The following is a 16,549-nucleotide window of genomic DNA, read 5'->3' on the forward strand; positions in this document are numbered from 1 at the left end:
GTCAGTTTCAAGTGGCGTGCGGCAAGGCTCGGTTCCGGGGCCGGTGTTATTCCACATCTTTATTAATGACCTGGATGAGGGACTGGGTTGCACCCTCAGCAAGTTTGCAGATTACACAAAACTAGGGGGAGAGGTAGATACGTTGGAGGATAGAGAGAGAATCTAGAGGGACCTGGATAAATTGGAGGATTGAACCACATCAGATTTATTTTGGCCCAACAAGGAGAAGTGTAGAGTCTTGCACTTGGGACAGAAGAATCCCAAGCATTGTTATATGCTGGGGACTGACTGGCTCAGCAGCAGTACGATGGAAAGTGACCTAGGGGTTATGGTGGATGAAAGGCTGGATATGAGTAAACAGTGTGCCCTTGTAGCTCAGAAGGTTAACAGCATACTAGGGTGCATTAGGAGGAGCATTTCCAGCAGATCTAGAGGAGTGGTTGTTCCTCTCTGTTCAGCACTGCTGAGGCCACATCTGGAATATTGTGTCCAGTTTTGGGCCCCCCAGTATAAAAAGGATGTGGATTTGCTGGAGCAGGTTCATCAGAGGGCAAAGAAAATGATCAAGGGGCTGGAGCACAAGACATATGAGGAGAGGCTGAGGGATTTGGGCTTGTTTAGTTTACAGAAGAGAAGACTTAAGGGTGGTTTAAGAGCAGCCTTCAAGTTCCTGAAGGGGAGCGCTAAAGAGGAGGGTGAGAAACTGTTCTCCATGGTGACAGACAGCAGAACAAGGAGCAATGGTCTGATGTTGCAGAGGGAGAGGTGTAGGTTAGATATTAGGAAAAACTATTTCCCCAGGAGGGAGGTGAAGCACTGGAATGTGTTGCCTGGAAAGGTGGTGGATTCCCCATCCCTAGAGGTTTTTAAGTCCCAGCTTGACAAAGTCATGGCTGGGATGATTTAGATGGGGTTGATCCTGCTTGAAGCAGGGGAGCTGGTCTAGATGAGCTCCTGAGGTCCCTTCCCGCCCCAGGATTCTATGGAGGGTACAAAACAATGGGGCCAAAGGGACACAAATTCCCAACACATTTTGTGATAATGAACTTTGGCTAAAACTGAGGCTTACTTCTACCCTGGTGGCCCAGGACCCTACTGGGGCTCCCCCAGCAGCCGGAGGCGGTGTGCTGTCTCATTCCACCTTGTCCCCCCCTTCCTGGAGAGAACAGTCTGGCAGCTGGTCCCTCTCTAGTCAGCCACAGCAGCTCCTTTCCACCCTCCACAGGGACCTGAGCAGTTTGCACCAAAATCTGTGTTTATTCCCGTCCCCACCTCATCTTTCATACCGTGGCTGCAGACGTACGTGTTCATTGCACAGTAACACCAATCGCTTCCAGCTCATTAATGAAGATGTTAAATCAGACAAGACCCAGTCCCTGCTGCAACACAAGCAATTCAGCAGCTAGCGACCAGAATTCATGCTGCACTCAAACTGTAAGTTATTTATCAAAACAAAAAGCAGTCAAGTAGCACTTTAAAGACTAGCAAAATGGTTTATTAGGTGAGCTTTCATGGGACAGACCCACTTCTTCAGACCACAGCCAGACCAGAACAGACTCAATATTTAAGACACAGAGAACCAAAAACAGTAAGCAAGGAGGACAAATCCGGAAAAGGTAATCAAGGTGAGCAAATCAGAGAGTGGAGGGGTCGGGGGGAAGATCAAGAATTAGATTGAGTTAAGTATGCAGACGAGCCCCTATAGTGACTCAGAAAGTTCCCATCACGATTTAAACCATGTGTTAATGTGCCAAATTTGAATATAAATGTCAGTTCATCCACTTCTCTTTCTAAAAAGGAGCAATAATTTCTCTTCAGTAACACACATACCTTGAGGTCATTGACAGAATGCCCCATTTCATTAAAATGTTGACTAACTGGTTTGTGGATTTGGAGTGTTCTGATGCCTGTTTTGTGCCCATTGACCCTTTGTCTAAGGGCGTTAGAAGTCTGTCCAATATACAAAGCATCTGGGCATTGTTGACACATGATGGCATATGATGTTAGTAGAGTAAGTTATTTATATATTTCCATGGCCAGAGCACCTCACGGCTCTGGGTCTGAGGCTCCCTGGCACTAGGAGACAGTTCTACAGGAAAGTCCTGGTGAGTTTCCTGTATATAGAGGAAGTCATATCAGCCACTGGGTTAACTGAAGCCTGGGAGATTTAAATGATCCATCCCAGGAGGCCAGTGGCAAAGCTGGAAGTTGAACAGTCTATTGACTCTCTTGCTTTGTCTCAAGGAATTCCTACCGTGCTTTCTTGTAAAATAAATACATAAATAGGGAGCTGCTCAGACATTGTCCAGCCCTTTGTTCCAAGTTTCATCCACCATGGATAAATATCCTGAAAACAGCAGCAGAAGCCCTGCTCAAAAGTCTAACTCGGCGTATCTATTTGCAGCACAAGGTACAGCTGCACTGCAAGTGGGGGCTTCATTTCCCCTCTGGGGCAACCCTCCTGTGTTAGGTCTGATCTCTGTGTACTGGTTGAACCTCTTGTCTGGCACCCTCAGGATCTAACTAATGCCAGCTGAGAGAATTTGCACATTACCAACACTTCCACTGCTTACTGGGCTCTAGAAGACATTTAGGAGTAAACAAATGCTAAATAACAGCACAGAACACTGAGAGCCAGGACTGGTGGCTGTCAATAAACTTTATGGGACCACAAGAAACTTGGCCAAACCCATGATAAGTGGACATCCAGCTAACTAAAATCGTGCTGGATTACAGAGTTTGCCTGACGAGAGAGTTCTGGATTAGAGAGGTTCAGCCTGTAGGCGCTAACCACCCTGGTGGACAGTCTTGTCTGAAACACTAAGTCCATACTGGGAGAATTAACCCATTCTGCCACCCGTGCCTAGCTGGCATGTAGATCTAACCCCTGGATCAGTGCCAATGAACCACTAGAATTCTTTTCCCTTTTCACCTTTTCTAGTCCCCCCACCTTTCCTTCCTGACTCCCTCTGAGCCTGTCCTGCTCCCACCACCCCATCTCCCTGCAGATAGTGGGCTGCCTCCCAGGCGTTCTACCAGACTGCAGCGAGTGCCTGGACCAGATACTCTAGTTGCCCCACTGACAGCCAGCTCTGGGGAGTCCCTTGGGCAGCTCCATGGCAGAGAGCTGGTGGGGTTGGAAAGCCCTCCTGTGGGGACCCTGCTGGGGTTGTGAAGCCTGGGGGCTCCACTGGTGGGATCCCCATCAGCAGCTCCATTACTGCAGACAGCTGGCCTATGCGGGGAGCCCTGCAGCAGGGAGCTGGCAAGGGCATAGAGCCCTGCAGACAGCCTGAGGGGAGTGGAGAGCCCAGCTGGGGTAGAGGAGCCCCACAGCCTGTGGAGGAGAGCCAAGCCACAGGTCTAGGAGAGAAGGGAGTCTGCTGGGAGCCCTGACCAGTGGGCTGGTGGCAGGGAGCCCCAACAGGAGTGGAGCTGCCCAAGCAGCTTGGGCCAGAGAGCTGGCAGGGGCTGGGAGAGAAGCCAAGCCAGCAGGCTGCCCCCTGACCGCCTATGGTCCAGCAAATCTCCTTGTTTGGGACCACCGAGGTCCCAGGGGCACAGGACCAGGGAGGTGCAACATGTAGCCACCTCAGTGACCATCCCAGCTGAACACAACAGCCAGCCTCCGGTCCTCCTAGCGTGCCTCCTCTGCCGTGCAGTGCAATGCAGTGTGGGTCGTCTGCTGCACAGTGTGCCTTGTCTACTGTGCAGTGTATGTCATCTGCCGTGCAGTGTGCCTTGTTGCTGTGCAGTGCAGTGTGGGTCATCTGCTGTGCAGTGCAGTGTGCATCATCTGCCATGCTTGCTGGCCACAGACATGATTTAAACGAAGAGCTGGGGAGACCTTGCACTGCACAGTACAGGGAAGCTTTTCTAGTCAGAAGAGGCCGAGCACTAGACGGCAGAAAGACAGGAAACGAAGGGAGTGGTGAGGCTGAAACTGGCAGTTGCACATACATGGTGGCCATGAGCCTGCGTGCCAGGCAGGACTGAATGCTGGCAGAGCCAGAGGGCGGGCGGGATGTCAGAAGGGAGGAGGATGGAGAGGGAGAAGGGCGGCCATTTGCTGGTCACAGCCAGGGAGATGCAAGATCCGAATGCTCCTCGGACCGTTCTAAGCAACAATCTCTTGCACAGCAAGGGAAGGGTTTGCCTGCACGTGTGAGATGGCTTGAGGCAGTAACTGTCCATTGGCTGCTCACTGGAGAATACAACTATGGGAAAGTGACTGGCTTAGATCCAAACAAAGCAGGAAACTCCAGCCTCCTGTTCGCCGGCCGCTGCTCAGAGGTGTCTGAAAGCACCTACACCAGTGCCCCGGTGGCTCCAGAGGAAGGTTTAAACCATCTCATTGAGTTTCCTGTGTTTATTTCCTGTGATTTTCAGGCAGCTGGTGTCTGACCCATGCCAGAGCTGGGCCCACAAGCCAGCATTCAGGTGAAGGCCGAGGCGGGGGCCCAGGTTCAGGGCTGGATTCCAGAAAGCCCAGTCTGAAAAGCTGCTGTGCAAATTTCAGCCCTGAAGAACAGAAATGAGAGTTCAGCCTCTCCCGTGAGAATTTGGACAAAGCTGAACTTGCCCTAACGGCAAGTTTAAACTCAGAACTGCAACATAGGGAGGAGTTTGGATCAAGGAATTTGAATCCTGCCACTTCCTACTATTCCCCCAAACAGAAAGAGACTGAAGTTCAAGGATTCAGTGAAAGACCCAAAGAACATTGCAACTTACCTACACTGAGGCGTCATTTAGCTTAGAATGGGAATGCCGCCACCTCCTGGGAGACCAGCAGCCAGAAGGGGCAGTTGAGCCCCAGACCACAGCGCTATGGCTTTGTGAATGTCTATACAGGGCCTTGTCTCTGTTAATGCTTATCTGCATTGAATTAACGTCCCTGTTTCCTCCCACCTGGTGGTGAGACTTCCCAGATTTGAACCTGTGATTCCAAGTGGCTGGCAGCCTGTACCGTGGCCTCTAGCATTGCAATTGTAGTCAAAAAAACATAACAGTGTAAAATACTTTGCTACAGCAGCTCCTCAGGGCCATTCAGGTTTATGAGAGCGCCAGGACGTGTGGTGGAGTAGCAGCGGTGAGCAGTGAGTGATTCATTGTCTGTTTCCAGTTAAGGTGAAGTCAGGAAGTTTATAAACCAATATAACAAATCAGAATTGGCCACACATTCCAGTCTCCCTGAACTGCCTCCGTTTGTTATCTTGAGAACAAAGCAACATTGCAGGGCCTTCCAGCTGAAGGATTTGAGGCACAGGCATTAGTGACACCCAGAACGTCCCATAGCACTGGGAGAATGGTTTTCCATTTGTCTCTGGAACACAAGACAAAGCTTGATTAAAAAACGTGCAGCACAGCACAGCAGCAGCTTTGAAAAGCTGGCGTTTCTCCCATCCAACAAGAGCACTGCTAACCTCGGTTTAGGAATAGGAGAGGTTAAATGCACGCAATTTCTTCTAAAAAAATCAAGCGGAAGGAGTAGCTTTGACAGACTGAAATTCACTGGTCCAACCACCACAGCAGATTTCCCTTCTCCAATGCCACCCCATTGAGATACCGCAGTGCTGACCTGAAGTCTGGGTAGGACACAAAACTTTCTTAGGGGCCTACTGTCAAAATATGGACCAGGCACCATCTTCTCCAAGTGTCAGGTATGTTTCTGAGTTGCCTTCTTTGACACAGGCCCTGAAATACATGAACTCTTAAAATCAACCGCAAACCCACAACGCTCCACTGCATGTGTACAATTCCTCTTGTGTGTGTGATTGGGGGGAGGCATGGGAGAAAACAGAGTCTTTATGGCAGGGGGTTGTCATGTCTCTTAATGTCTGCCTCAGAGGTGCCTCTCGGTGGTGGAGATGATGTAAGAACCTATATAGAATAGTACTTGGTCCTTGATCTCTGGGCTGAGGCTACCAAGTCGGGTGAAATGATAGGGGGTTGGGTTTAATGGTAATACCACCACATAGTTCCTATCTAGAGCTTATCAGCAGAGCTCACAGCCCTTTGGTAAGGAGAGGTCAGCCTCATCATGCCCATTTTACAGATGAGGAAACGGAGGCACAGAAAGAAGTCACTTGCCCAAGGCTGCTCAGCAGGTGAGTGGCAGAGCCAGGAGTAAAATCAAAGCCAAGACTTCTGAGTCCTAGTCCAATGGTCTATCCACTACGCACACTGTCCCTCTTGCTAGGAACTGAACTAAGAACCCCCACCCCGAGCTCATTTCCCAGAGGCAAGACCCTTCCATTTTCAGGTTTTACTTTGCTTAAAATGTCCCAGGAATTTAACACAGTTTGCCTGGGTTTTATTTTGGTAACAAATGTTAGTGGCACAATTCTCAGGGTAAAATATTAGGATCAATGCTGGAGGATGAGGAGACAGAAAAAACACACCAAAGAGAAAAGTGAGCTCAGAAGCACAAAAGGTGAAGGAAGATGTCGTCTTCTCCTGACATCTCTTCCACCACTTGTTTCTGGGCCATTCTGGGAGGTGGCAGCTCAGAAACTTTGGCACAATAGGAAGCCAGGTCCAGGGGGTCTGTTTTAAGACTCAGGTGATCCTGGGGGCACTCCACCAGAAACCAACCGCCAAGCAGACAGTCGTTCGGCCCGAGCGTATAGCCAGTTCTCTGTCCAGCTTGCAGTCCCTGTATCCAGTCCATACTTCCTTAACTTACAGGCAAGCATGGTGTGGGAGACTGTATCAAAGGCTTTGCTGAAGTCAAGGTCTATCACACCCACTGATTTCTCCATGTTCACAGAGTCAGTTACCTCATCATAGAAGCTAATCGGATTGGTCAGGCAGGACTTGCCCTTGGTGAATCCATCTTGACTACTCTTGATCACCTTCCCCTCTTCCAAGTGCTCCCAAATGGATTCCTTGAGGATCCTCTCCATGATTTTCCCAGGGGCTGAGGGGAGACTGACGAGTCTATACTGCCCTGGATTGTTGTTGTTCTTTCCTCCTTTTAAAGATGGGCACTACACATTTGCCTTTTTCCAGTCATCAGTGACCTCTTCCAGTCTCCACAGGTTTTCAAAGATAATAGCCAAAAGCTCTGCAATGACAACAGCCAAGTCCCTTAGTACCTTTGTATGCACTAAATCCAGACCCATGGATTTGCATGCATCTAGCTTTTCTAAGTAGTTCTTAACCTGTTCCTTCCCCACTGAGGGCTGCCCACCTCCTTCTCATACTGCATTGCCTGATGCTGTAGTTGGGAAGCTGGCCTTGTCCGAAGACTGAGGCAAAAAAAAAAATTGAGTACTTCAGCCTCTCTTACATCATCTGTCACCAGGTTACCTCCCTCACACAGTAATGGCTGCGCACCCTCCCTGATAACCCTCTTATTTTTAACATTCCTGTACAAACCCTTCTTGTTACCCTTCACAGTCCTTGGCTAGGTGCAGTTCCAATTGTGCTTTCACTTTCCTGATTACTCCCTAGCATTCTCCAGACATATGTTTGTACTCCTCAGTCATCTGTTGAAGCTTCCACTTCTTCATACACATCCCTTTTGAGTTTAAGCTCACCAAGGATTTCCCTGGTAAGCCAAGCTGGTTGCCTACTGTATTTGCTTTTCTTACTGCACATCAGGATGGTTTGCTCCTGTGCCTGCAATAAGCCTTCATGAGATGCAGAAAAAAAACCCCTCAAAACAAATGCTCAACTATATTTAACATTGAATTTCAGCAAGACAAGCTTAGAATGGATTTATCATTAGGGCTTATACTACCCTTCCATAGCTGGTCAGCAAGTTTCCCTTAAGAAAAAGCATTCAGCAAAAAGTGACCTTCAGTTCATGAGACAGTGCAAAAACATTGGTAACAAAACTAGCGGTGCAGCAGAGCTAAACCCAACCCAAGTGAGAAATTTTCATTGCAAGATTGGGAAGAACAAAGTTGGGCTCAGCTCCAGCAGGTTTGTGTTGGCCTGGACAATTTAATCAGTCATTTACTTGCTTAGTAAGACAGATGGTCTTCTGCCATCCCTAAGAGTGGCCAGATCTGTCTAGCCCAGTAGCCTGTCTTCTGACAGTGACCAATGCTGGGTGGTTCAAAGGGAATGAACAAAACAGGCAAATCATCCCTGTTTCATCCCATCACCCATTTCTGGCACTAGAAGCTAGGGCCACTGCCTCGAGTGGACATAGAAAATGCCAACAGCCACTCTGCTCTAAACACACTGAAAAAACAATGATCTCTTGATTTTCCTTCCCTTAGCCCTCTTCAAGGTTGTTGGTCACATCTTATTTTACCTATAGGATGAAATTCTGAAGTAGGCCATGATATTTGCTAAGAACCACTGTTCCAAAATGGAGCCTGGTAAGCCTCCCCACCCAGCCATCTGGTGAGGGCATCCAAGTTGATGGTTAAAAGATAGGAAACAGACGGTAGGCATAAATGGTAACTTTTCCAAATGGAGAGGGCTAACTAGTGGTGTCCCCCAAGGGTCAGTCCTAGGACCAATCCTGTTCAATTTATTCATAAATGATCTGGAAAAGGCGGTGAGCAGTGAGGTGGCAAAGTTTGCAGATGACACTAAACTGTTCAAGATAGTTAAGACAACGGCAGACTGAAGAACTTCAAAAAGATATCAGCAAACAGTGATTGGGCAACAAAATGGCAAATGAAATTTAATGTGGGTAAGTGGAAGGTAATGCACATTGGAAAAAATAAACCCAACTGTACTTACAATATGATGGGGGCTAATATAGCTATAACTCATCAGGAAAGAGATCTTGGAGTTATCATGGATAGTTCCTTGAAAACATCCACACAGTGTGCAGAGGCTGTCAAAAAGGCAAATAGGATGTTAGGTATTATTGAAAAAGGGATAGAAAAGACAAGGAGTATCTTACTGCCCCTATATAAATCTATGGTATGCCCACATCTTGAACACTGTGTACAGATGTGGTCTCCTCACCTAAAAAAAGATATCCTGGTGCTGGAAAAGGTTCAGAAAAGGGCAATTAGAATGATTAGGGGCTTGGAACAGGTCCCGTATGAGGAGAGGCTAAAAAGATTGGGACTTTTCAGTTTAGAAAAGAGGAGACTGAGGGGGGGACATGAGAGGTATATAAAATTATGACAGGTGTGGAGAGGGTGAATAAGGAGAAGTTATTTACTTGTGCCCATAATACAAGAACTAGAGGACACCAAATGAAATTAGTGGGTAACAGGTTTAAAACTAATAAAAGAAAGTTGTTCTTCACTCGGTGCATAGTTAACCTGTGGAACTCCTTGCCAGAGGAGACCATGAAGGCTAGGACTATAACAGAATTTAAGGAAGAGCTAGATAAATTCATGGAGGTTAGGTCCATAGAAGGCTATTAGCCAAGGGTAGGAATGGTGTCCCTGGCCTCTGTTTGTCAGAGGCTGGAGATGGATGGCAGGAGACAAATCACTTGATCATTGTCTTCGGTCCCCCCTCTGGGGCACCTGGCACTGGCCACCATCAGCAGACAGGCTACTGGTCTGGGTGAACCTTTGGTCTGACCCAGTATGGCCATTCTTATGTTCTTAAGTCCCTAGGCAGCCACATTTCAGGAAGGGATGCTACGGGGAGGGGAATTGGCCTATAGTTAAGGGTGACTGACATGATTCTTTCGCTAACTTCTGCTTTGATTCCGCATTGCCCACGTGCTTTGACTCTGTAGAAAAACACACATGATCATGTCTGTGCAAAGATTACATCAGGATGCCAGACAAGACATCACTGCTTTACACATCACGGTATTACAGATGAGATATCACCACTTTATACATCAGTGTTGAGGACTGCGCTCTTCAAAGGACTTGTTTACAGACAAAATGTTCTGTAAACTGCACACGGAAACTCTAACTCCCAGATTGTTTGTTAATTCATCTGGATTGCTCATTGATTATGCTCATTTCCTTATTGTCTGCTTCTATGCTTTCCTCTGACTATTAGTTCTCTACATAACCAGTCATAACTTGGTGCCTGTCAGTGCATTCTGAAACTCAACCAAGTTCAGAATCACTCCACCAGCTGGTTGTAATCAACCTTTGTTGCTTCACATGCAGTATCCAGACTTTATTCCAACATACCCAAACCAGAGACCCTCATTGCAAATTCTTAATCTAAGCATCCTGCTATCTTTAGTGTGCACTCAAAACCAGCAAGAGCTCTGAGGCAAGATGCCTCAAAGATCTACACACTGCAGACTACCAAACCCAACTGAACTACAAGCCAAGGAAGTCGATGATGCAAATACAGTAAACACTCATTTTACATGGCTTCATGTTGCGCAAAACTTGCATTGATGCGAGTTTTGCACAATGTGAAGCTGCGGGGCATTTAGCCTGCCTAAATTCCCACAGCTGCAGGCAGCCAGGCAGGCTAAGAGCCTCTTACCTCTGCGTTCCCAGAGCGACACGAGGCACTGCTCTGGGAAAGGTAGGGGGAAGGCTTTTAGGTCCCCTAGCTGCCTGCCCCTGTGGGCAGCCAAGCTGGCTAAAAACCCCTTTCCTCTGCCCAGAGCCCTGGGGAAGCGGCAGCCGTGGGCACCCCGTCCCCCTACCCATCCCTGACTTACACAAAATTCAAGGTACGCAAGGGTTGCGTAGAATGCAACCCTCACATACCTCAAGGGATTTCTGCAGTCCACTCTTGTTACTGGGAGGTTATCTTAGACATCACACACACAGCGTACAGGAGGCCATGGGTCAGCGTTCACTGCACTAACAAAGCCATTCTTCACAAGCCCATGCACAAGTGAGCAAGACAACCGACTGCAGATACTGGCCCAGTTATACCAACACCCATCCAGCTATCAGGATCAAAACTGACCCTCAAAATCCACAGTGATAGTTGCCCTACGGCAGGCCTTAGGCCATCAGCTGGCCTCCCTTTATTTTAGGAAAGGGAATGTAACGCTGGTATGTGAGACTGACGGTACTAATGATGAGAGATGTTACCTACAAAGCAGGAGGCAGCAGTACAAGACTCTCATAGCATCCCAACAATCCATCTCGGCTCTGATGCAGAGGCACCACAACTTTAGGGTTTGTCTCCCTTACTCCTTCAAACCATAGCATCCCTCCTGAGTGCTAGCTCTGGCTTTTACTACATGGATAACCCCTCCATTAGGAGCTGAGCTGACAGCCCAACTCATCTTGAAAGATGCTAGGGACTATCTACCTCTTTGCCTTGATGACCACCAGGTTAGTTTCATCAGCAGTGACTCAGAGGTGAAGCAGTATGTAGCTAGTTACTTTTCTTTTGAGTCATCCTTTCCCACCTTCTGACTTAAATCTCCCTTAATTTGATCAAGTCTCAGACACCCTGGGAACACACTGCCACTTTTAGGCTAGGGCTACACTACACCAGCCCTTTGAGTGAAGTTCTTTCAGAAGATCTCTTCTGATAAAACTTCTTTTGAAAGATTGCAACTGCACACAAAAAAGCAGATCTAAAAAACTGATCCGCTCTTCTGATAAAGAGCAGCCATACCCCGGTTGTGCTTTCAAAAGGATGGGCCAGGAAATGCCCCAGCTTGAAAAAATCCAGTGCCATGGAGGACTGTTCTTTCGAAGAAAGGGCCCCCAGGGCATCTACATGTTTTTTTCCTGAAAGAATCTTTCAGAGAAAGGCACTCACTCTGGCACTCACTCTCACCCCAGAAAAAGGGCTGTGTTCTTTGGATTTACTATTGAAAGAACACATTTTGGGTACAGACCCTGTGGGATTTTTCAAGAGAGCCCTGGCTTTTTCAAAAAACTCGCTAGTGTAGACGTAGCCTTGGGTTGCCCAGAATGACCACAGTGAATGCCAAACACCAGATTAGAGCTGAATTCAGCTTCTGCTCAGCAAGGAGAGGAAGGAAATGCAATGCAGGGGAATATACTGCTAGTCTGGGGCCAGACATGAATTTTAAGTAGCTTCTCAAGGGACTAAACAAAAAAGGTTTTATGGGCCCTTCACAGAGCTAGGGACTTACAGACTAACACCATTTGTAAGCCAGACCCTGATTTGTTAACCAGGTTGCACTACAGAAGGATAAAGTGGAGGGAAAGGAATAGGACAAAGTTATGAAGTAACTGAAAAAACAATGAAATATTTCACAAATAAAACAGTCAGCTTTTATTACTGTATTACAAAACACATTCCATTCTGGCAATATTTTACAGTTCATTCCGTTTTTATAGCTGGTAGAAGAGCTGAAGGGGTGAAATCAGGAAACTGCTGGAAATTAAACATGAAATTTCAATGGACTTTCTAAAAAACTAAAGAAATACTGCCCCAGTCCCTCCCACTAAAATAAAAATCCAATGTCTTCATGTCATTTGCCATCCAAAAGAGGCCATGGGTAAAGCAGCAGGTAGAAGTCTGGCAATTTCCTGACAGGCTGTGTCAGATAGGAAGGGAACTGTCACAGCGGTCTTTAGTATGGTCGGTTGCGCTGGTCATTCCTGAAGTCATTTCTGAAAGAAAAAGCCAAATCCTAGTGAGTCACAATGCAACTCCATCCTCCTGACCGGAGCCCACACCCCAAAACCAACTTGTGCAAAGCCCATCTTTATGTTCCCCCTCTACCATGGGCATGGCCAGCCATAGACAGCTAGCTCGAGACAGACAGATATTCCTGTTAGTAGTGACCTGTGTTTGTGTGGTCTTTTTAGCAAAAGGAGTCTACACTTGTGAACTGTACACAGTGTTACCTTATTTTCACCGGAGACCACCCCAGGGTTGCACGTATATGTATTTTATTAAATGCCATTGTTAGAGCAAAGAAAAAATCTAGCTTTCAAGCACACACCCAGACGCTCACCCTCCAGCACTCACACTTACACAGACAAAAATTACACAGGCAAAGTGCTGCATAGAAACAGCAGAGGAAGCCAAGGCATAGTGGATCTGGTGGGTCTGCCTGCAACCATGAATCTGGGGCAGTGAGTTGATTGTAGGCACTCTTGGCAGCGGAGTCCTCAGGAGCGCTCAGTACCATCCACCCTGGGCCGCCTCCTGCCTCCCCAGACAGCCAAGACTAACTTGGGCAGAATGGTGATGGCAAGAACTCCCCTATAGCTTTGTACCCATCTTTTTGTGTATTTCAGTCCAATAGCTTGTCTTGTCCCACTGCCCCAGGACTCTGTATGACCATGAGTCATCAGCTAACAGCAGTCTTCTCTTGATGGAGCCTCTCTTTCTTGGGTGGGTTCTTTTGCAAGGCTCAGCTTCTATTACTCTCTAGCCATCAAGGTGCTGCTGGTCGTCCAGACAGGCTGGCTTCAGGGACTGATTCCACTGAACACACACACACCCACATTCACACTTTCCTTACTCACATCAGACAAAGCAGTTTCTTTTACAAAGGAACACCCAGGATTTCTTACAGACTTATGGCATATAATATTTAATATAGACCTAGCAGCTGCGAAAAACAAAGCTTACAGAACATTACGAGTATTAGATATGCATTGTAACTCAACTAAGCAGAGGCTTTATACAACACACAATTGTATTACATAAAATATGTGTGTCATACTGTTAGTCCATGATCCATCAGAACCCCCCAGCCTGTTCCAGGCCAGGGTGACCAGATATCAAGTGTGAAAATTCAGCCAGGATGGGGGGGGGGGGAGGAGGAAGAGATAATAGGTACCCATATATGAAAGAGTCCTGAATATCAGAATTGTCCATATAAAATCAGAATATCTGGTCACCCTATGGCAGCTACAAGTTCTATTTGTTAGAGAAACCACACTCCTAAACATGCCATCAAAGCAGCATAGATAACGCTTACCTTCCTCCCATTTTACCACCATAGCCACCACCTCGGTCACCCCCTCTGCTACCACGCCCTCTATATCCTCTTTCACCTCCAAAACCACCTCTTCCACGGAAGTCTACAAGGGAGAAACGCAAGATCAAAAACTTAAGAATGCCGTGTTAAAAAGCTACAAATGTAACTAAAACCTTCAGAAGCAACTCATTACACTTGTGCTGATCTTACAAACCTCCTCCTGATGGGCGTGAATCTTCTGGCCTGGGCTCATTACACTGATTGCAGAAATTCCTGCGAGCAAAGTTCATGTTACCACAACTCCTGAAAGAGACAAAGAATTCCTCAGACTGAGTTTTCCCTACAACTGAATGAATATATATGAAACACTGCTACCCAATTAACACACTTACGGGTTGGGACAAATCCAATCACCATTTTTGGGATCCCCGCCCCTACCCTGGAAGCCCCCTCCTCTTCCAAAGCCACCTCGTGAACCTGCAGATAAAATTATAATCAAAATAAAGCAGAGGAAGCGCTTCTGTAACCAACACAAGATTTGTCTGCAGACTATTGCTAGATTCAAACTCCAAGTGACAGTTTCTTGGTAGAGGAATAAGCAACTAGGCTATTTGAATAAGACACCTTCTAAGATTATAGTTTCAGAGAGTTAAGAACTCTAGAAATGGAAGACAACTTGGCAATAAAAACAAAAGCGTAATTTACAAATTGATCTTTTTAGAATTTCTTATGAAATAACATTTAAGTAACCAACAGAGAAAACAAAGTTTTATATTTAACAGTGTAGCAAATGGTCTACAGAAGTTTAAACATCGGTCAAACTCCTGAACTGCAGGACTTTTCTCCCCCAGTAGATGCATTAGAGTATTTGCAAGGTTTCAATTATGAATGTCCTTATTCCAGCTCAGACAAAAGGAAAATATCGTGCAGGAGCAGCACCTGGTGGCCAAAGAGGTCTGCTCATGTATTTTCTAATTTTTTCCCTTTTCAGCACTGTATTTTACCAGCTGATCAAGTTCAAGCTGATCAATTATAAATCTGTTACACTGTATTACTGCAGTGTCACTGAGATTCTAATACACATCCTACTCCAGCTACACAGACACATCCAATCACAGAAGTAACCAAATATATGGGCTACACAGCCACATATGCCAGGATTCTTTTACCACAGATGCTAGGAGTCTCTCCTTGCTTTTAGTATGAAAGAGTGCTGACCTTTCACACAGAACTGAGCTTTTAAAAACAACCTGTTCAGACACCTAAAATTGCCTGGCCTATACAACAGTGTTTGTTCACAACTATCATGGTGTACAAAACCTTCCTGTTAAAGGAAGTGCAGTAAGACCAATATCCAGAACACTCCTTTGATAAGGCAGAACTATGTGAACAGTTGGATTTTGAAAGAGGATTCTGGGGATTGGCACCCAGCTGCCAGTGACTGAGCAGGAGTCACAAGACAATGGTTGAGAAAGCTATGTTTTATAATTGCAATGACTTTAAGGGTGGCCACATATTTCATCTTTTCTGTATTAGGATGAAGGCTGAAAAAGCAGCATCTTCACATCAGGAACGTACAGAACTAGATGTAGCCCAGCCCAAGACTGGAATATAGAATTCAGCTTTACTTAACTCTCCCATGCAAGTGCCATCCCTATTAATGCCTTACGTGATAGAAAACTCTTCCATCACGCCTTCTCAAAGCCCACGCTGTTATTTACCACCAGGGGATTACCCCTCTTAAATGATCACAAACTAAAGCATTTAACATGCAAAAGGAAAGATCCTCTATAAAAATTTATCACCTCGACGTCCACCACCACCACCTCTCAGAAATTCAGGCCTCCTGGTTGCAAAAGAAACTTTGATAACATTGCCATGGAATTCTTTTCCTAAAGAAAAACAGAAAAAGAGGAACAATTCGCAGGAGTTCAATAATGAGCAGCAACATCCAAAGTGACTAACTTGCATTATTAAATTCAACACCAGCACTACTAGAAAAATCACCAGGGTAAATCAAAATGCTTTTGAAAGCAAGACTCCCTAGCATCATGTCAAATCAGTGCACAGATAGCAAATAGTAAGGAGACACAAATATGTATTTATTCTTGATACAATATGCTGTCAAAAAGAGATGCTCATTTACAATCATGGTGTAGTCAAATCATCTACAAGTTGCAATTTAAATGAAGGCCACAATGTGCAAACATATTTCTCTATTATGCTTATCAAATATATCTTATTACAGGGCACTTTAAATATGTTCAAATTGTTATCCCACCAGACAGTAAATGTCCACACCAACTTATAGGAGGGAGCCAAAAGATTGTTTCCCTACACAGGGGCATACACTTGTTTATTATAAAACTGCAATCAGCATGTATAATAAAATTAAAAAGTCTTATCACAGGACATTATGGGCCTATTATCATGAGGATGCATCACACAGCAACCAATGTAACGTCCTTACAATCAGCCTGAAATATTTTCCAAAAAGGCATGAAAATCAATTTGTTAGTCAATTTATTTTTGCCTACCATGACATCAACTCCAAACCTGTGCACATCCCTTCCTCTCTTAGTTGCTTAGGACTACGTATGCCCAGTGTCAGTGGAAACACAAAGCTATTAGAAATGGCATTAATATTGTTTAATCTTCTATTATTTTGAAAGCAGCACATCTGTCCTTTTAAAACTCCTCAGGAGAGGTAGCAGTACATCTCTGGAACCTGCTTCTCCCCAAGTTAGACAAAGTTTTCAGAAGTTTGCAGCA

At 46.0% G+C, this 16,549-nt stretch overlaps 1 protein-coding gene across 3 annotated transcripts in view; it reads right to left on the minus strand.

Moving 5' to 3' along the window:
- Positions 1-12,096: 12,096 nt before the first annotated feature.
- The window catches only part of TAF15 (TATA-box binding protein associated factor 15), a 36,217-nt gene continuing 31,764 nt past the window's right edge, over positions 12,097-16,549 (minus strand). For 2 of the 3 annotated variants that reach the window (XM_075013791.1, XM_075013790.1), the window contains exons 12-16: positions 15,583-15,669; positions 14,170-14,254; positions 13,992-14,080; positions 13,778-13,880; positions 12,097-12,455 (exon numbers count right to left, since the gene is read on the minus strand). In XM_075013791.1, coding sequence (XP_074869892.1) covers positions 12,416-12,455; positions 13,778-13,880; positions 13,992-14,080; positions 14,170-14,254; positions 15,583-15,669 — 404 coding nt within the window. In that variant the 3' untranslated portion in view covers positions 12,097-12,415. Of the gene's footprint in view, positions 12,456-13,777; positions 13,881-13,991; positions 14,081-14,169; positions 14,255-15,582; positions 15,670-16,549 lie in introns of those variants that run through there. The other variant, XR_012648121.1, reaches the window with a different exon arrangement.

This window comes from Carettochelys insculpta, chromosome 19 (genome assembly GCF_033958435.1).
Source record: "Carettochelys insculpta isolate YL-2023 chromosome 19, ASM3395843v1, whole genome shotgun sequence".
Lineage (NCBI taxonomy): Eukaryota > Metazoa > Chordata > Testudines > Carettochelyidae > Carettochelys > Carettochelys insculpta.